General features: G+C 44.5%; 1 protein-coding gene across 2 annotated transcripts in view; it reads left to right on the forward strand.

The window, feature by feature from the left end:
- LOC126354014 (ATP-dependent translocase ABCB1-like) overlaps window positions 1-20,985 on the forward strand; it is a 212,921-nt gene that overhangs the window by 114,767 nt on the left and 77,169 nt on the right. For both annotated transcript variants that reach the window (XM_050003333.1, XM_050003332.1), the window contains exons 11-12: window positions 2,976-3,146; window positions 15,334-15,541. In XM_050003333.1, coding sequence (XP_049859290.1) covers window positions 2,976-3,146; window positions 15,334-15,541 — 379 coding nt within the window. The remainder of the gene's footprint in view (window positions 1-2,975; window positions 3,147-15,333; window positions 15,542-20,985) is intronic.

A 20,985-nucleotide genomic window follows, 5' to 3' on the forward strand; every position in this document is an offset into this window, starting at 1 on the left:
ACCCGCTGCTCCACTGTTGAGTACCGTCGTCTCCTTTGCAGCGCTCTCCTGACACTGTCACTGCTCGCAGTACGCTCTAAACCGGTGTGAATCACGCGGTGGACGTACACATGTTGTGCGCGTCACAGGGTGTGGTTCTACGCATACATACACGTCCAGTCGTATCCAGTCATCCGATCCCCTTTTATTTGCCCCACCCTGTACAAGCTCTCCTCCACTGCACCTTTTTATTTTTTATACCCATAAGTAATCTGGCTGACAAGGTAAGCAGCAGTCTGCGACTGTTTGCTGATGATGTTGTGGAATATGGGAAGGTGTCGTCGTTGAGCGACCAGAAGGATATCAGAAGACATAGACAGAATTTCTATTTGGTGGTTGAACGGCAGCTAGTTGTAAATGTAGAAAAACGTAATTTAATGCAGATGAGAAGGGAAAACCAATTCCATAACGTTCCAATGCAGCGTCTGTAGTGTCGATTAAAAATGAAATGCAAGGACAGTAGTAAGGAATACGGTATACTGGGATAATTTTAGTAATGTGTGGTTCATGTGTGAAGGAGACCGCTCATAGGACACTAGCGCGGCTCTTTGAGTACTGTTCAAGCTTTTGGGATCCGCACAAGGTTGGATCAAAAGAAGACATCGAAGTAATTCAGAGGTGGTCTGCTGGATTTTTTACCGATAGGCTAGAAAAACACGCAAGCGTAACGGAGATGCTTCTGGAACTCCGCTGAGAATCACAGGAGGAAAGGCGACGTTCTCTTCGAGAAGCACTGACGAGAAAATTTACAGAACTGGCGTTTGATGATGGCAGCAGAATTATTCTACTGCCGCCAATGTACATTTTGCGTAAGGGTCATGAAGATAATACTAGAGAGATCAGGGCTCGTACGGAGGAATAGACACAGTCGCTTTTTCCTTGCCCTGTTTTCGAATGGAACAGGAAACCTCATTTCATACGTTATCTGTCCATTTAATGTTTAGCATCATGTAATCTGTGGTATTGCAAACACTATACTTTTAATCTTGTCAAATTCTGATCATAGGAATTATTTACTATGGGAAAATGTGTCACTCTCTTGAGCGGATCATGTACCGAACTTGCTATACTTGCTTCTAGAAGATAATTTACAAGTTTGTCTCTCTTTTGTATCATTGTAATATTTTCTTTGGCAGGTAATAAGAATGTAACCTTGTTTTTGTTTTGCGGCTTGCTATCCTATCTGTACTCCTATTTGGATCTGTATCAAATAAAAAGCCATTTTCTTCCGTATTTCAGAATCTACATATACATCTACATTTATACTTCGCAAGCCACCCAACGGTGTGTGGCGGAGGGCACTTTACGTGCCACTGTCATTACCTCCCTTTCCTGTCTCAGGCGCGTATGGTTCGTGGGAAGAACGACTGTCTGAAAGCCTCCGTGCGCGCTCGAATCTCTCTAATTTTACATTCTTAATCTCCTCGGGAGGTATAAGTATGAGGAAGCAATATATTCGATGCCTCATCCAGAAACGCACCCTCTCGAAACCTGGCGAGAAAGCTACACCACGATGCAGAGCGCCTCTCTTGCAGAGTCTGCCACTTGAGTATGCTAAACATCTCCGTAACGCTATCACGCTTACCATATAACCCTGTGACGAAACGCACCGCTCTTCTTTGGATCTTCTCTATCTCCTCCGTCAACCCGACCTGGTACGGATCCCACACTGATGAGCAACATTCAAGTATAGGTCGAACGAGTGTTTTGTAAGCCACCTCCTTTGTTGATGGAGTACATTTTCTAAGGACTCTCCCAATGAATCTCAACCTGGTACCCGCCTTACCAACAATTAATTTTATATGATCATTCCACTTCAAATCATTCCGCACGCATACTCCCAGATATTTTACAGAAGTAACTGCTACCAGTGTTTGTTCCGCTACTATATAATCATACAATAAAGGATCCTTCTTTCTATGTATTCGCAATACATTACATTTGTCCATGTTAAGGGTCAGTTGCCACTCCCTGCACGAAGTACCTATCCATTGCAGATCTTCCTGCATTTCGGTGCAATTTTCTAATGCCGCAACTTCTCTGGATACTACAGCATCATCCGCGAAAAGTCGCATGGAATTCCGACACTATCTAGTAGGTCATTTATATATATTGTAAAAAGCAATGGTCCCATAACACTCCCCTGTGGCACGCTAGAGGTTACTTTAACGTCTGTAGACATCTCTCCATTGAAAACAACATGCTGTGTTCTGTTTGCTAAAAACTCTTCAATCCAGCCGCACAGCTAGTCTGATATTCCGTAGACTCTTTACTTTGTTTGTCAGGCGACAGTGCGGAACTGTATCGAACGCTTTCCGGAAGTAAAGGAAAATGGCATCTACCTGGGAGCCTGTATCTAATATTTTCTGGGTCTCATGAACAAATAAAGCGAGTTGGGTCTCACACGATCACTGTTTCCGGAATCCATGTGGATTCCTACAGAGTAGATTCTACATTTCCAGAAATGACATGGTACGCGAGCAAAAAACATGTTCTAAAATTCTACAACAGATCGATACCAGAGATATAGGCCTATAGTTTTGCGCATCTGCTCGACGACCCTTCTTTGAAACTGGAACTACCTGTGCTCTAGAGACGTGCGGTACACGGCTGTTAGAAGGGGGCCAAGTTCTTTCACGTACTCTGTGTAGAATTGAGTTGGTATCCCGTCATGTCCAGTGGACTTTCCTCTGTTGAGTGATTTCAGTTGCTTTTCTATTCCTTCTAATGGTACGTCTCCGATTACCTCTTGCTTAGTCTACAATAATAGGGGTAATAAATACTACTTTAAGCCTCAGAAGTACTACATATCGCTCTATTTTTATTCGTCGTGTTCGTGACTATAGTAGCTGTCTGCAGACCCACGGGTGGATTGTAGCCGTGTATGACCACCCTCATAGCCCACGTGGCTAACAGTGGGCCACATGCCTGTGCAGGGCTACGACACGCTGGTGGGCGAGCGCGGAGCCCAGCTGTCGGGTGGCCAGAAGCAGCGCATCGCCATCGCCAGGGCGCTGGTGCGCCGCCCTAAGATCCTGCTGCTGGACGAGGCCACCTCTGCTCTGGACACCGGCAGCGAGGCCAAGGTGCAGGCCGCGCTAGACAAGGTGAGTGCAATTCTTGCAGACTTGGTTATTTGTAAAGCCAAATGTGCAGATGCAAGAACCCGCATGGCCATTCTTGGTCTGGTCTTAGTGGAGGTGGTTTGTCCATACCTTCCTCCGCCTGTTATGAAGTGTCAAGTGTGTACCTGCGTCACGGGGGTGACTGCTCGTGCAGTCTAGTGTTGGGTTTGTGTTGTTATGGATGAACGGATGGGAGAAGGTGAAACCTGCTGTTCGCATATACCCTGCTCCTCTCTAATAGCACCGAGATGTGCTATTACCTGCAACTGACAGATGCGTCACCATCAACGATGTCACGCGCCTTCATTTCAGGAGACACTGCAATGGGATTTGAAATTGAATACGCGATGTAGGTGCAAAGTTTGATGATCAAGAACTTTACCACCACCTCTCCTCCTCTAGACTGCCAAATATTGCCAGTGAAAATTTTGTACGACCAGAATTTGAACTGACTTACTTCCGAGTCGAGTGCCATCACACAGTTGTGCGTTAGCGGTCTCGGGTACGAAAGCAGTTAGTTTATCAGTGACATGCGATTGACATAAAAGTTTGGAGAAAACAGCGTTTCGGGCACGGTTACAGTGGCGTCCTCCTGAGGCTAGTTTATTTACATAACGACGCCGTACGATAGTCAGGCCTACTCAGTTATATCAGTTATAAACGCTTTAACTAAGCCTTACACTGGCGGAAGGCATACATGCCGTATGTACATATTTTACGGATCTCCTTACACACAGTACAAATAACTCATCCCCACGGCAAGTACAAGCGACAGATGGCTTACCGTTTATGAAAGACATGAGAGTCGATACATTGATAAAGCTGAAGACAGGGAAGAAAGCTTTTCGCCAGTCAATGAACCCAGTGCAAACCACTCAAAGTATCACTGTGGTTGTGACTAGGACCTATTAGTTATTTCTCTGTAGGTGATGATAATAACGCACAGTGATTCAGTCCCAGTATCAATGTCTCAACACAAAACACATTTTGCAGATTATTGGAGAGCTACTGGCATTACTCAAGAATACATTCAGAACAATAAGTTTCTGCAAGTTTTTATATTCATTTAAAAGCAAGCTCTAGTTACGAGCATAAGAAATTCAACTGATGACACTAAGAGTCTGTCTGTCCAATCACGTATGAGGACACTATTATGATGACCTTTGAAGTGGAGTATTGGAAAGAAGAGTTTCCGATATAGCTATACTAAGTAGGACGTCCTTGCAATCCCTGACATTAGATACCTTGGTTTCAGCTGGAATGTCACTCTCTACTGTTGTTGGGAGCGTCAACGATAACTATCGATCTGAAACATTGCTGGTAGACGGTGAATCTAATTTGTAGTATCGACTGAGACAGAGACGACCAATGGCCGCAGATGCTACCTATTCCGGGAAACAACATTGAATCTTTGCGAATGTTGACGCCACCAACTAAACACCTGCAGTATAATAACGACATGCAATGAAGCACACCTGTCAGAGTCCAGCTTCCAATGTTCTGCTTGCCTGAAAGTAATAACTAACATCTAGGAAAGTGATCCTAAAATAATTGTTAATAAGGATTAAAATACTCATAGCAATGGAGAGATGTGGCTTTGTTGCTTTGTGGTTCTGACTAACTTATTAAGTAACTTGGTAAATACGGAACTTAGCGATGCTCCAAACCAGATAAAGTTTCTGAATTTCAGAGTAATTATGATGTATTATAGTTACATTGTGCACCTGACTGGAAGGCAAGTCACTTAGAAGTGTCAAAACATTTAACTGTTCTTTCATTGTGCTGTTTTTTACAATATCGAAATTTCAGATCTGTACACGTTTTCAAGTGATTCATTGTTACTCCACAGTCATTTTATACACCGAATGCTGTAGGACATGTCGCAATGATCATCTGCAATATACACTACTGGAAATGGAAAAAAGAACACATTGACACCGGTGTGTCAGACCCACCATACTTGCTCCGGACACTGCGAGAGGGCTGTACAAGCAATGATCACACGCACGGCACAGCGGACACACCAGGAACCGCGGTGTTGGCCGTCGAATGGCGCTAGCTGCGCAGCATTTGTGCACCGCCGCCGTCAGTGTCAGCCAGTTTGCCGTGGCATACGGAGCTCCATCGCAGTCTTTAACACTGGTAGCATGCCGCGACAGCGTGGACGTGAACCGTATGTGCAGTTGACGGACTTTGAGCGAGGGCGTATAGTGGGCATGCGGGAGGCCGGGTGGACGTACCGCCGAATTGCTCAACACGTGGGGCGTGAGGTCTCCACAGTACATCGATGTTGTCGCCAGTGGTCGGCGGAAGGTGCACGTGCCCGTCGACCTGGGACCAGGCCGCAGCGAAGCACGGATGCACGCCAAGACCGTAGGATCCTACGCAGTGCCGTAGGGGACCGCACCGACACTTCCCGGCAAATTAGGGACACTGTTGCTCCTGGGGTATCGGCGAGGATCATTCGCAACCGTCTCCATGAAGCTGGGCTACGGTCCCGCACACTGTTAGGCCGTCTTCCGCTCACGCCCCAACATCGTGCAGCCCGCCTCCAGTGGTGTCGCGACAGGCGTGAATGGAGGGACGAATGGAGACGTGTCGTCTTCAGCGATGAGAGTCGCTTCTGCCTTGGTGCCAATGATGGTCGTATGCGTGTTTGGCGCCGTGCAGGTGAGCGCCACAATCAGGACTGCATACGACCGAGGCACACAGGGCCAACACCCGGCATCATGGTGTGGGGAGCGATCTCCTACACTGGCCGTACACCTCTAGTGATCGTCGAGGGGACACTGAATAGTGCTCTGTACATCCAAACCGTCATCGAACCCATCGTTCTACCATTCCTAGACCGGCAAGGGAACTTGCTGTTCCAACAGGACAATGCACGTCCGCATGTATCCCGTGCCACCCAACGTGCTCTAGAAGGTGTAAGTCAACTACCCTGGCCAGCAAGATCTCCGGATCTGTCCCCCATTGAGCATGTTTGGGACTGGATGAAGCGTCGTCTCACGCGGCCTGCACGTCCAGCACGAACGCTGGTCCAACTGAGGCGCTAGGTGGAAATGGCATGGCAAGCCGTTCCACAGGACTACATCTAGCATCTCTACGATCGTCTCCATGGGAGAATAGCAGCCTGCATTGCTGCGAAAGGTGGATATACACTGTACTAGTGCCGACATTGTGCATGCTCTGTTGCCTGTGTCTATGTGCCTGTGGTTCTGTCAGTGTGATCATGTGATGTATCTGACCCCAGGAATGTGTCAATAAAGTTTCCCCTTCCTGGGACAATGAATTCACGGTGTTCTTATTTCAATTTCCAGGAGTGTATGACCATAAATCGAATATAATATCAACGCCACTTATATGAATACAGACATTATCAGTCGATGCTCTCACATGTTGTATTTGGTTGGAAACGTTTCAACACTTCAGTCATTTTCAGTATCTACGCTGAATAGATTTCAAAGACAGAAGACTGTGGCACTTGTCGCTGCAGTTTATACTTAGCTTCGTTACTGCATTTAGGCTTGTTTTTCGTGCCAGATTTTGAAACCTACTTTATGGATATGACGTTGCAGCAACTGAAAAACCTAGGGCAAGAATGAATCTTCTTCGTGTGAATTGGAAAGGAAATTGTATGTACAATACAAATAAGTAAAATTCTTTTCTTCAGAAATAGACTGGATGTATTTTCTGCAATGTTTAGTCACTATTTTAAATAGGTAAAATTCTTTAGTCCTATAAACTTTGTAATATTATTAATCAGATACAAATTTTCATTTTAAGATTGACTTTACTGTATATATCAGGAGACTGAACTGATTCTAGCTGTTCTTTGTTAGAAAGAAAATAATCATGAAATTCTGTGCCAGATAGAGTGAAATGAGTTTCCACAATAATAATAGCTGTTACTTTATCAAAATTAGCACGATCTTTCATCAAGATCCTCAGCAGGGCAGGAAGCAGATACAGCCAACGTGTTTTCCTTTTATGTAACAGGGACTTGTATTCAACTCCAGTAAACTCATAGAATTATTTTAAGGCTTGGGTTCTTACGGTACAAGTTTTAAAACACTTGTAAATTTTGAACACAATCAACTCAACATCAACAGGCACACCATTTGCTACTGTTTGAACACTACTGTGGAAAACGTTAGCACCACATCGAACACCAACAAGTGACTTATTTAATTTTGCTTGAAGATACTGGTAAACATTGAGTGTTCCATTACGGTTGGCTCCCTCAAAATTGGTATTAGCATTGTCTGCAGAATATGTAATTACTTTGTTCATTAAACCGTATTTTGTCAAGATTTTCTTAATAAACTGAATTTGTGTGTTAGCTGTTTCGTTTTGAACTTAGCTAATAACCAAAATTTTTACTTTTATGTGGAAACCAGGAATGTAATATCGAACCATTAATGGAATCATTTTCATTGATGTGTGATTTGAAGCATCGTTCATTATGGAAACATACTTTGATTTTTGCAATTCATTAGCTATTACTGTAAGAACATGGGTGATAAACAATTAACAACAACTGCTTCACTTTTAGTTCTGGCACAACAACAACGCTGCCGCACAGCTTACGAATCAGAGAAAAAGTACAGTGATTTAATCGAAAGCTATGATTTTGATAGACGACGTTATACGCAAACATGCCTTCTTCATCATCTAGTTTTAATTCGTACACCCCTGAAGTGTTTCTCTTATAAAAAGAATTCATCTCCTTGCGACCTGTAGATGGCGATGATGTATCCTTGAGCTTCTCCTTTTGGAAATCGCTTCTCCTGCCATGACCTATTGAGAACACCGATCTGCATAACGTACACTCACCTTTACCGTTCATGACACTTTCGCAAAAAAATGGAAATCCTTTCTTTAACCTTTCACCAAATGAACACCTCCAGTTAGGCATTTTCACGAGACACCACACTTCCTGTATTTAATATCTACATTCACTGACTTCTAACAATACGAGGTAGTAACTTTGTCCGCACAGTTGATCAGCCACAGATTTTTACTTCTAGTCGAGAACTGTTTTCAGTTGTTCTAAAAGTCCGGTAGACTTGAGCTTTTGTCACTGAGTGAGTGAAATCTGCCGACAATGCGCCGCCCTCTCAGTTGACTGCTGACTGTCAGGGCAAGCGTGCATACATGGCAAGCAATATGCAATAATCATCGGTAACACGAGCTGTACTGCTCACATTCTTCACAAAACTAACTCACATTTGGCTGTAGTACTGTTCTCTATTATACCTGCTTTTGTTTTGGTTTTAATTGCCTTGACAGTAGTAAAGTGGAAGGTCGGCAAGTTAGGGGCGAGAGTAAGCAATACCTATTTGTCTTCCCAACATCTCTCATTCTTTCTTTAGGCAGAAGATGAGTTAAAACAAATGCGGTATAAATTGTGCAAATGTGTATTTCCTCTTCTAGGAAATTTGTTTTTCGTAAATAGGTAATTAAATGAGAAATATTATTCCTCTCATTTCGTTTCTCGACTCGCGACACCGGGACTTTTATGTGAAAAGCGGGACTTTCCTGGAAAAAACAGGACGTCTGGCCAATAGCCCTACGAAAGTAGAGACAATATACAAAAATGCACTTGTCGACTTTAGATTAACAAATTAGACCTAAGTACACAATGCGAATTAAAATGATGCATTTCGTAGCACTTGGTTGCGTCACTATTATTTATGTAGTGTAATTTTGTGTTTATTTAACTGTTGATGTAGTACTGATAAGTGTGTTTGTTCCCGGGTTCGATTCCCGGCGGGGTTAGGGATTTTCTCTGCCTCGTGATGACTGGCTGTTGTGTGATGTCCTTAGGTTAGTTAGGTTTAAGTAGTTCTAAGTTCTAGGGGACTGATGACCAAAGATGTTAAGTCCCATAGTGCGCAGAGCCATTGGAATAAGTGTGTTTGTTGCATATTTTTTCTTGTTTCATAGGGGTTTTGAAAAAGATTTAACGTGTCGAAACCGATTCACCCAATAAACACTATGTGTGAGCATAGACCGATAAGCACCAACTATGCAGCAAATATGAACGAGCCACTTATATAGCAGATCTTACCAATACTATATAACAATGCAACATCAGTCCGACTTACAACGTAACACTTGACAGAGCTGTAGATATATTTCATTTCTGACGCTGATGAGGGTATTTAATACTGTATCAGCGATTAGTTATGCCTACAACTGCGTCAGCAGTTGCATTTTGATTTGGACTGTTGTTGAACTGAGAACTAATGTGTGTTTTAAATACCAGATAGGTGCCGCTGACACGATTTTCGTTGTATGATCAGTTGCTGCGCATGATCTTCTTGCCATCTGCTACGGCTACGGTGCAGCGTCCCTCGTCCATTAACGTTCTACTCGCAAATTTCTGATTCCGGCAGGATTTCAGACGATACTAGTGTATCTGCACTAAAGTGAATGTCATGGATCCATCGCGCTATCACAGAATAGCTGTGGTGTCACCGCCAGACACCACACTTGCTAGGTGGTAGCCTTTAAATCGGCCGCGGTCCGGTAGTATACGTCGGACCCGCGTGTCGCCACTATCAATGATTGCAGACCGAGCGCCGGCACACGGCAGGTCTAGAGAGACTTCCTAGCACTCGCCCCAGTTGTACAGCCGACTTTGCTAGCGACGGTTCACTGACTTCTACGCTCTCATTTGCCGAGACGATAGTTAGCATAGCCTTAAGCTACGTTATGTGCTACGACCTAGCAAGGCGCCAGTATCCGTACTATTGATATTGTGAATCATGTACCATTAAGAGCGACGTTCTCTATTAATGGATTAAAGTTAAGTATTCCACCAGCTACGTCAGTTTTTCTCAATTCTAATTCCCTTGTCATGTTCCAGACCTCACGCCAGCCTGCTTGAGCTAAAACGTATGCATTTCGGCCTCATTTAGCAAAACGGGGTTGGCTCTCCTGCCAACCACAACAATAGCAATGTCTGTTCTGTCGGAAACGTGCAACGGAACAGACACCACTCGTGTACACACATACATTTCAGTAGTTTATAGCAGCTATCGGTAATTTTGCTGATGTGAGATAACTATGCTCTGATTAAGGGATACTTTTGGACTTAACTGTTTCAAGTTAAGTAAAGTTATTGTGTTATTCCTACGACGTGTACTTCTAGCTATTTCTGCTTTCTGTCCGAGTACCCTCCTATTCCTTGGCACTCGGTCGCATCCAACACCAGATATGGCAGTTAACCTCAACCGCTGTCCTTACACAAAGGTAGCTAATATATGCTTGCACGAATCTTGGTGGGGCAATGAATTTTAGACGTTATCGCTCTTACAGCAAGGGAAGATCTGCCAATATTGGCGTCGAGTGAGAGTACTTGGCACTTCACGGTAAGCCATCCGTCGGATAGGGATGATACGTATGGCGGCCTCATTGGTGTTAATAGGTTGGACAAGATTATATACTGGCACCTATTTTACTATCCCGTGTTATCATTGGAACCAATAGTAGAAACACGATGCGATACTACACACGCACTCTCCAACCTCAACGACACTTTCCGTTAACATAGTAACACTTCCGATACTAAAGTTGCAGAAATTGCGCGGAAGAGTTGCACCAGGAAATTAGCCACTACAAAAGCAATGTAAGCAGGTTTGTTTCCTCGGAGACAGAAAACATCGCAGAATAGTTAGTAAACAGCTGGTAGGCGATTCTGATATTGTCTTCGCCTATTGTTATTGTACGTGCAGTTCTCCACTGGTGGTAGGAATTCTTAAAAGACGTCTCGTTTTTCCAGGTCAATAAAGGAAATAATACAACATAATTCCGGTATTCTTCTGGTGGTAACTAATGAATTATTATAGTTATAAGGATTTTATAGTAATGACTGACAAATTCACGTTTGCAGTCATACACCACATATACAGAGTGATTCAAAAAGTGTATGTTGGTTAATTATCATTACTTCCTAATTAATTTACCGAAACACGTTATATTTATTAGTTTAATTTTTGCTCTGTCAGTTGCCACATAGTCTTTTATTACATGATAGTCGCCACATAAGCGTTGTTTTGATTTTATTTTTCGTGATAGACACCACACAGCGTTGTTTTGTTCATGGATAGTACAAGATTGATAAAAGGAAAGCAGTTTTGAACTGGTAAATTAAGTACGAAAATATTAATGAAGTTCAACACCAATGGAAATATGAGTTTCAAACAGAGGCATCGACAAGTGCAACAACTGTACAGATTTGAAACAAGTTTGAAGTCGAAAGCTTTGTTATAGACGTTCACAAAGAGTGATATGGACACCCTGTAACAGCAACAAGTGCAGCGACCTCCCGTACTGTGTTACAACAATTCGCTCGGTCATGACAGATCGGTAAGAGACAGCGAGCACTTGAAACCACTCTGAGCCGCTCAGGTGTTCGGCGCATTTAGGAGACTGCGAAGTTTAAGCGCTACGTCCCAAGACCAAACACACTAAACGAGGACAACGCATATCGTAGAATGGAGAACTGCGAGTGTATTAATAGTATGGCGCACAGAGATGTAGCGTTTGTAGAGATAATTGCATGGTCTACTACGGTGCAATTTAAACGCGGTGGTACAGAAAACCGGCACAATTGCGTCTAATGGGCTGCCGCAAATTGGCACTTCAGTGTCCACAGAGCCGTAAGTTTATCAGGAGTGAATCTGTGGTGTGAGGTATCTTATCGGCGTTTGATTGGGCCGTCTTTCTCTGAAGGCACAGCTGGCGCTAAGATGTAACCAGAGAAACTTGAGACATTTATTTTATCTCCCAAATGTGAATTGCATGGGGACAAAAGGCTTTACGATTTTAATTTATTTCGTCGCTACCAGTTTCAACGCTTCATTGCATCACCTTCAGGCCTATATGCATATATGCATTAGACATTAAAGATAGCTTTATGAGCTTATCAATCAAGTTACACAGAAACATATTAAAAAAGAATGAGAACAATGCCAAGACTCTACAATGAACTTACACCGAGCAACTGACAGAAAGAACAGATACATCCATTGTCACATATCTAAAATGTACCATCACGAATTTCCACTCGATACATTGTAAAATTATACTATCTATTAAAACTTCTTTAAATACTATTCATGATATCTATTTGATAGTCGGAAATGCATTATCCGCACAATCCTGAAACAACTTACTGTTAGACAAAATAACTGTAAAAGGGGATGAATGGAAGAAAACAATACCTCACAAAGAAGTAAAAAGAAGGAGCATGACCTATGTGTCGTGTCATAGTACCAATGCTTATTTGTACACAAATGAGGGCATACACTACGTCTTATCTATAAAAAGAACGACCAAGACGTGGGATAAACTGAATGTAGGAGCCACGTATATAGAACGTATGAAAGACGCCCACAAGGAAACTGTTCATGAAGCAAACATTCATATGCGAATGGTTTGTGTGACAATATGTATGGCCAGTATGACTCATTTGAAATTTGATTACATCGATATTATTTTTAGGTTTGATGCAGTTCAAAAACCAATATGTGTTTTGGTTTCAATACATTTACTCTTAAGTAAGTGCCATTTAGTTTCTGTTGTATTTCTGCATGTTTACCTGGGTTTCATTTGTATGAGTACTTTTCGAGTGGGTTGCTGGTCTGGCCTCTAGTTACGTATTTGGTGTAGAACTGTGTATGTTAAATGTCGCTTTCTGTAACATACACCGATTAGGTACCTGCCTTCTATTTCGCGTAAATGTGCATTACATTACCGCAATTTCCACTACATATGACTTGTGGAATTGGCACTGTTTTTGTTGTAATAGTGTATGTATTGCCAACGTACTGATAGCTGTCAATTTTTAACAGTTTACGTCTGATGGAAAAAAACTTACAATTACTTACGTTTTAATTATGAGCAGGGTGTGTGGCCAATGGCATTTGGTTTTAATGGCACCGAAAGACCTGGGTATGTACTAGTTACAATGCATTTATTCATAACTATATGTTTCATATTTTAATTATTTCCTCATGATCACTTATGTTTAACATACAAGAGTACTTTTTGAGCGGTATGCTACTCAGTAAGCTTTTCTGTTTCTTTCATGTATATATATAGATTGTTGTCATCCTTCATGATACACTGCATTCTTGCGGGCTACTTAGTATCCCTGTGTGTGATTGTTTCATTGCAGTACACGATATATGATGCATTGCATATGAATGTTTGCATCATGAACAGTTTCCTTGTGGGCGTCTTTCATACGTTCTATATATGTGGGTCCTACATTCAGTTTATGCCACGTCTTGGTCGTTCATTTTATAAATATGACGTAGTGTATGCCCTCATCTGTTTACAAATAAGCATTTTATACTATGACACGACACATAGGTCATGTTTCTTCTTTTTACTTCTTTCTAAGGCATTGTCACTTCCATTCATCACCTTTTACTGGTATTTTGTGTTATAGTAAGTTATTTCAGGATTGTGCGGATAAATGATGTCCGACTATCAAATAAAAATCATGAATAGTATTTAAAGAAGTTTTAATAGATAGTATAATTGTAAAATGTATTGAGTGGAAATTCGTGATGGTACATTTTAGGTATGTGACAATGGATGTATCTGTTCTTTCTGTCAGATGCTCGGTGTAAGTTCATTGTAGGGTCTTGGCATTGTTCTCATTCTTTTTTAATCTGTTTCTATGTAACTAGATTGATAAGCTGATAATGCTATCTTTAATGTTTTATGAAACTGCTAGCGACAAAATAAATTAAAATCATAAGGACGGCAGTAGATGTTATTATTTTCTGTCACGATAGTAAACGGCCGTCGTCCCAGAGATCTCCTGCTAAAGGGATGGGCGTACAAAAGAAAGGCTTTACTTTCAACAAAACGGTGTCCCACTCCATTACCATAATTGTGTCAGAGAGTAACTCTGCCAAAGATGCATGTTCCCTCTCTCAAGTTGTTGAATGTGCCGTCCCCCTCCATGCTGTTACCTCTCTTTTGCGTTTTCGTGTTATGCGTTAATGGGAAGAGGAGTGGCTGGCAATCGGTGGAAAAAAGCTGCGTTTGGTCAAGGCCACCACGCGGCCATGGCGTAAGTCCTACCAGTCATGCAGGCGGGATGAGGTTCTTCTCACCCGCCTCCGCACCAGGCACAGTCCCTTAACGCATGATTTTTTACTCCTGCGGGAGGACCCCCAAATCTGCAGTGCTTGTGGCGTCCAGATTACTGTACGCCACATTTTACTTGACTGTCCTTTATTCTCTGACCAGAGGGCGGGGGTTTCCTCGCCACCGGATTTGCCCTCTATTTTGCAAGACGACGCAACGACTGTGGTTAAGGTCTTACGGTTTTGTGTCCTGTCCAATTTGTTGCCTCGGATTTTAGGGAGAGGATTTTAATGTGCTGCTGAGTGACTGGCTCACCAGGTTTTAGGCAAGAGGTCCGCCAGTCATGATTACCTACTTGTTTCACTTCGATTTCTGTTCTCTTTTCGTTGTGTTTCCTTTCCTTTTTTAGTGCGTTTCTTCTCCTCTTGTTTTGCCTCTGTATGTGAGGATTTGGAACTGCGTCAGGTCTGTGTCTCTTAGCCGTTCTCCTTGTTCGGTGTCCGCCTTCGTCCGCATGTGTTCCTGTTTCTAAGCGTTTGGGCGCTGATGGGCACGCTGTTTAGCGCCCGAAAACCTCAAACCACACACACACACACACACACACACACACACACACACACACACACACACACAAATCTATCCTCACGATGGACAGGCCCAAGAGATTCTGTTGAGCGCCCACCACTTTCTCCAGATATAACGAGTGTGAAATTTACCCGATGGGTAACACTAACGGACGTCGTTTATCGACAAAAACTACCAACACTGGATGAGCGTCGAGGATGCATAGAACATTCATGTACAGGTATCAAACTGGACACGTTATAGTCAGTAGATCGTGCTGAATTTGTGCGACATCACTGCTGTAAGGATGTTAATGCTGACCACTTCCAACACCTGCACTGATTCCAGTAAGTTCAAGCTACACTTTCACGGAAAATGAGACGTTTTCGTCAATGAGTTTCGAAGTTATGAGCAACTAAAGGGCGTATTCATTTTCTGGACTTCTCTGTGTTTGCCGCCTTTTGAAACTCGCTAGTCCCAACTCTTTCAGGCCAGCGTCGGACGCACGACCATCATCGTGGCTCACCGACTGTCAACCATCCGTAACGCTGACAGGATCGTGGTGATCAGCGGAGGCTCCGTCGTCGAGGAGGGTCCGCACGACGCGCTCATGGCACTGCAGGGCCACTACCACAACCTCGTCACCACACAGGTCACCGACTCTGAAGACACTTCTAAATCTCCAACTGAATCTGCAGGTATGCCTCTTAGAGCCTGTTGTGCGTTCATAGCCACTTAGAGACAATTACGGAGAACGAGTGTCCTAGCCTGTTACCCGTTTTCCAGCGTTTTTAAAGAAGGGTGCATGCAGCTATAGCTACGTCATGTCCAGCAAACTAAAAGTACACTCGCCGTATCTTGCTACTCTGATTACACCTTTCATGGCACATATTATGTTCCAATATACACTCCTGGAAATTGAAATAAGAACACCGTGAATTCATTGTCCCAAGAAGGGGAAAATGATTGACACATTCCTGGGGTCAGATACATCACATGATCACACTGACAGAACCACAGGCACATAGACACAGGCAACAGAGCATGCACAATGTCGGCACTAGTACAGTGTATATCCACCTTTCGCAGCAATGCAGGCTGCTATTCTCCCATGGAGACGATCGTAGAGATGCTGGATGTAGTCCTGTGGAACGGCTTGCCATGCCATTTCCACCTGGCGCCTCAGTTGGACCAGCGTTCGTGCTGGACGTGCAGACCGCGTGAGACGACGCTTCATCCAGTCCCAAACATGCTCAATGGGGGACAGATCCGGAGATCTTGCTGGCCAGGGTAGTTGACTTACATCTTCTAGAGCACGTTGGGTGGCACGTGATACATGCGGACGTGCATTGTCCTGTTGGAACAGCAAGTTCCCTTGCCGGTCTAGGAATGGTAGAACGATGGGTTCGATGAAGGTTTGGATGTACCGTGCACTATTCAGTGTCCCCTCGACGATCACCAGAGGTGTACGGCCAGTGTAGGAGATCACTACCCACACCATGATGCCGGGTGTTGGCCCTGTGTGCCTCGGTCGTATGCAGTACTGATTGTGGTGCTCACCTGCACGGCGCCAAACACGCATACGACCATCATTGGCCCCAAGGCAGAAGCGACTCTCATCGCTGAAGACGACACGTCTCCATTCGTCCCTCCATTCACGCCTGTCGCGACACCACTGGAGGCGGGCTGCACGATGTTGGGGCGTGAGCGGAAGACGGCCTAAGTGTGTGCGGGACAGTAGCCCAGCTTCATGGAGACGGTTGCGAATGGTCCTCGCCGATACCCCAGGAGCAACAGTGTCCCTAATTTGCTGGGAAGTGGCGGTGCGATCCCCTAAGGCACTGCGTAGGATCCTACGGTCTTGGCGTGCACCCGTGCGTCGCTGCGGTCCGGTCCTAGGTCGACGGGCACGTGCACCTTCCGCCGACCACTGGCGACAACATCGATGTACTGTGGAGACCTCACGCCCCACGTGTTGAGCAATTCGGCGGTACGTCCACCCGGCCTCCCGCATGCCCACTATACGCCCTTGCTCAAAGTCCGTCAACTGCACATACGGTTCACATCCACGCTGTCGCGGCATGCTACCAGTGTTAAAGACTGCGATGGAGCTCCGTATGCCACGGCAAACTGGTTGACACTGACGGTGGCGGTGCACAAATGCTGCGCAGCTAGCGCCATTCGACGGCCAACACCGCGGTTCCTGGTGTGTCCGCTGTGCCGTGCGTGTGATCATTGCTTGTACAGCCCTCTCGCAGTGTCCGGAGCAAGTATGGTGGGTCTGACACACCGGTGTCAACGTGTTCTTTTTTCCATTTCCAGGAGTGTATGTCAAAAAAGCTTGATGAATCGATCACGTCTCTTTCAAAACGTACAATATGTAAACAAAAGTATCCGGACACCCAAAAAATATACGTTTTTCATATAAGGTGCATTGTGCTGCCACCTACTAGCAGGTACACCATATCAGAGCCCTCAGTAGTCATTAGTCGTCGTGAGAGAGCGGAATGAGGCGCTCCGCGGAACTCAAGGCCTTTGAATGTGGTCAGGTGATTGAGTGTCACATTTGTCATACATCTGCACGCGAGATTTCCACACTCCTAAACACTCCTAGGTCCATTGTGTCCGACGGGATAGTGAAGTGGAAACTTGAAGGGACACGTACAGCACAAAAGCGTACAGGCCGACCTCGTCTGTTGACTGACAGAGACCGCCTACAGTTGAAGAGGGTCGTAATGTGTAATAGGCAGGCATCAATCCAGAGCATCACACAGGAATTCCTAACTGCATCAGGACCCACTGCAAGTACTATGACAGTTAACCGGGAGATGAGAAAACTAGGATTTCATGGTCGAGAGACTGGTCATAAGCCACACATCACCCCGATAAATGCCAAACGACGCCTCATTTGGTGTAAGGAACTTGAACAATGGACGACTGAACAGTGGAAAAACGTTGTGTTGAGTGACGAATCACGGTACACAATGTGACGATCCGATGGCAGGATGTTGGTATGGCGAATGCCCGGTGAACGTTTTCTGCCGGTGTGTGTAGGGCCAACAGTAAAATTCAGAGGCGGTGGTGTTATAGTGTGGTCGTGTTTTTCATGGAGGAGGCTTGCACCCCTTGTTGGTTTTTATGGCACTATCACAGCACAACACAGATGTTTTAATCACCTTCTTGCTTCCCACTGTTGAAGAGCAATTCGGGGTTGGCGACTGCATATTCAACACGATTGAGCACCTGTTCATAATGCACAGCTTGTGGAGGAATGGTTGCACGTCAATATCCCTGTAGTGGACTGGCCTGCATAGAATCCTGACTCGAAAACTATAGTACATTTTTGGGATGTTTTGGGACACCGACTTCATGCCAGACCTCAGCGACCGAGATCGATACCTCTCCTTAGATCAGCACTCAAAGAGGAATGGACTGCCATTCCCCAAGGAACCTTCCAGCACCTGGTTGAACGTATGCCTGTGAAAGTGGAAGCTGTCATCAAGGCTAAGGGTGAGCCAACATATTGAATTCCAGAATTACTGGTGGAGAGCGCCATGAACTTGTGAGTCATTTTCAGCCATGTGTCCGGGTACTTTTGATCACATAATGTATGTTAAAAACTCCTTTATGCGCATGAAGTGACGATGCGAGAGAAGTGTCGCTATCGTCGACTACACTGAACAGAAGCATATTATTCGCTTACTACAGCCAGGGAACACAATAGCTATGAAGACTCGTACTGCAATACAAAGCAACAACAGAAATTATTGTAAGACGCGATAACGGCTATAGAAACATAAGCGCTGAAGGAGAACAATAATCGTCTAATATACACTGATGTGAAAAAAAAAGGCGTGTCGGACCTCCTTTTGCCAGACTTAGTGCAGCAGCTTGACGGTACATGGACCCAAGGATTCGTTGGAAGTCTCCTGCACAAATGCATGTTGCCTCCATAACCGTCCAGAGTGCGAAAGTGTTGCAGGTGCATGATTTTTTATACGTACTCACCTCTCGATTAAGGGCCATAAATGTTCGATATGATTCATGTCGGGCGATCTGAACGGCCAAACCATTCGTTCTAACTATCCAGAACGTCTTCAAACCAATCGCGAACATCTGAGAACCGGTTACGTGCCGCATTGTCATCCATAAAACTGTCATCATTGTTGGGAAATATGAAGTCCGTGAATGACTACAAATTGTCTCCAAGTCGCTGAACTCAACCATTACCAGTCAGTAATTGATTCAGCTGGACCAGAGGACACAGTCCAATCCTTGTAAACACAGCCCGCACCACCAACTTGCACAGTGACGGCTTTGGCCCATGGTTTCGTGGAGTTTGCGCCTCATTCGAACGCTAGCATCAGCTCTTACCAACTGAAATCGGGACTAATCTGGCGAAGCCACGGCTTTCCAGTCTTCTAGGATCCAACCGCTATGGTCACGAACCTAGAGTGCCGCTGCAGGCGATGTCGTTTTGCTGGGAAACGCACTCGCGTCGGTTGTCTGCTGCCATAGCCCATTAACGAAAGATTTCACCTTACTGTCCAACAACAATTTCTGCCGTTATTTCTCGCAATGCTGCCTGTCTGTTAACACTGACAACCCAAAACAAACGCCGCTGCTGTCGTTCTTTAAGTGAATTCCGTTGATCACTGCGTTGTTCGTGGTGAGAGGTACTTCGGTATTCTCAGCACACTCTTGACACTGCGGATCTCGGAATATTAAATTTTCTAATGATTTCCGAAATCGAATGTCTAGCTGCAACTACCACTACGCAGCCAAAGTCTGTTAATACCCGTCGTGAAGCCATAATCACGCCGGAAACCTCCGCACATGAAACACACGAGTGCAAATGACAGGTCCGCCATAGCACTGCCCTTATATCCCACGTTGAAACGTCCCCTTAGAAAAATTTATGAATTACTGTGCTAGTAAACCTCTTACGTTATTTGATTTTCAAACAGCTGAGCAAAACTGAACATACTCAGACATTTCTCTCTTTACTTATTCTGATCATCACTAAATCGACACACAATATTTTTAGCGCGACGCAGTCTGACTTTCAATAATCCCTACAAAAGAATGGCCGTGACTAACAATAACGCCGGCCGGAGTGACCGAGCGGTTCTAGGCACTAGAGTCTGGAACCGCGCTACCGCTACGGTCGAAGGTACGTGTCCTGCCTCGGGCATGGATGTGTGTGATGTTCTTAGGTTAGTTAGGTTTAAAGAGATCTAGGTTGTAGGGGACTGATGAACCCAGAAGCTAAGTCCCATAGTGCTCAGAGCCATTTGAACCATTTGAACTAACAATAACCTATTCCTTTCATGAATCACTTACCTCACAAAAATCTTCGTTGCTCGGACTACTGCAGTACAGCGAGCACCAATACTGCCAGCTAAATAAAAGATTCTAATTACTGAAGGCACTAACTACTGATAGGCATAGTTTGCAAATGAAAGGTTTTGATAGAGAACAATCATTAAATATGACATTCAGTCTTACAAATTTCCTTTTTCTGACGGACACACCAAATCATCCGCTCTCGAAACTCCACCATCTCTCTCCCTACATCCACCACTGCTGGCGGCTCGCCTCCCACTGCGCAACGTTACTCGCTGTTCACGCTGTTCACATCCAACTGCCCAACACTACAGTAGCGAATATTCCAACAATGCCAAGCAGCCACAGATTTCACGCAGCACAGTCAGTGATTTTCATACAGAGCGGTACGTGGCGTTACCAACAAAGAAACCTAAACAGCGTACTTACCACGTGTAAGCGATACTGTCGCCGTCTGTACGTGAGCATATCGCTATACGATGACTGTTGTCACGTAGCATGACCTTCTGAGCCGTGGCATTTTCTCCACATGTCTCGTCAGTCAGTTGTTTGAAGTGTTGCCGACCCCGAGGGTGACGTCGCAGGGCGCTACAATTTCGTACCATCGGCTGTAGACACCTTTGAACCAAATCTCAAACTTACGGGTCACAATGAGCTACTGTTTTCGGGTTTCGAATAAGTGGTGTTTTTTTGGGCAGTCTGTTTGCTGTACGCACTGTGGTTTTCGTGCAGTCACATTTAGAAACTCCACAGGTGTGGATGAATAACCCTTTACTGTATACATAACACCATCGCC

Source organism: Schistocerca gregaria, chromosome 3, assembly GCF_023897955.1.
Source record: "Schistocerca gregaria isolate iqSchGreg1 chromosome 3, iqSchGreg1.2, whole genome shotgun sequence".
Taxonomy (NCBI): Eukaryota; Metazoa; Arthropoda; class Insecta; order Orthoptera; family Acrididae; genus Schistocerca; species Schistocerca gregaria.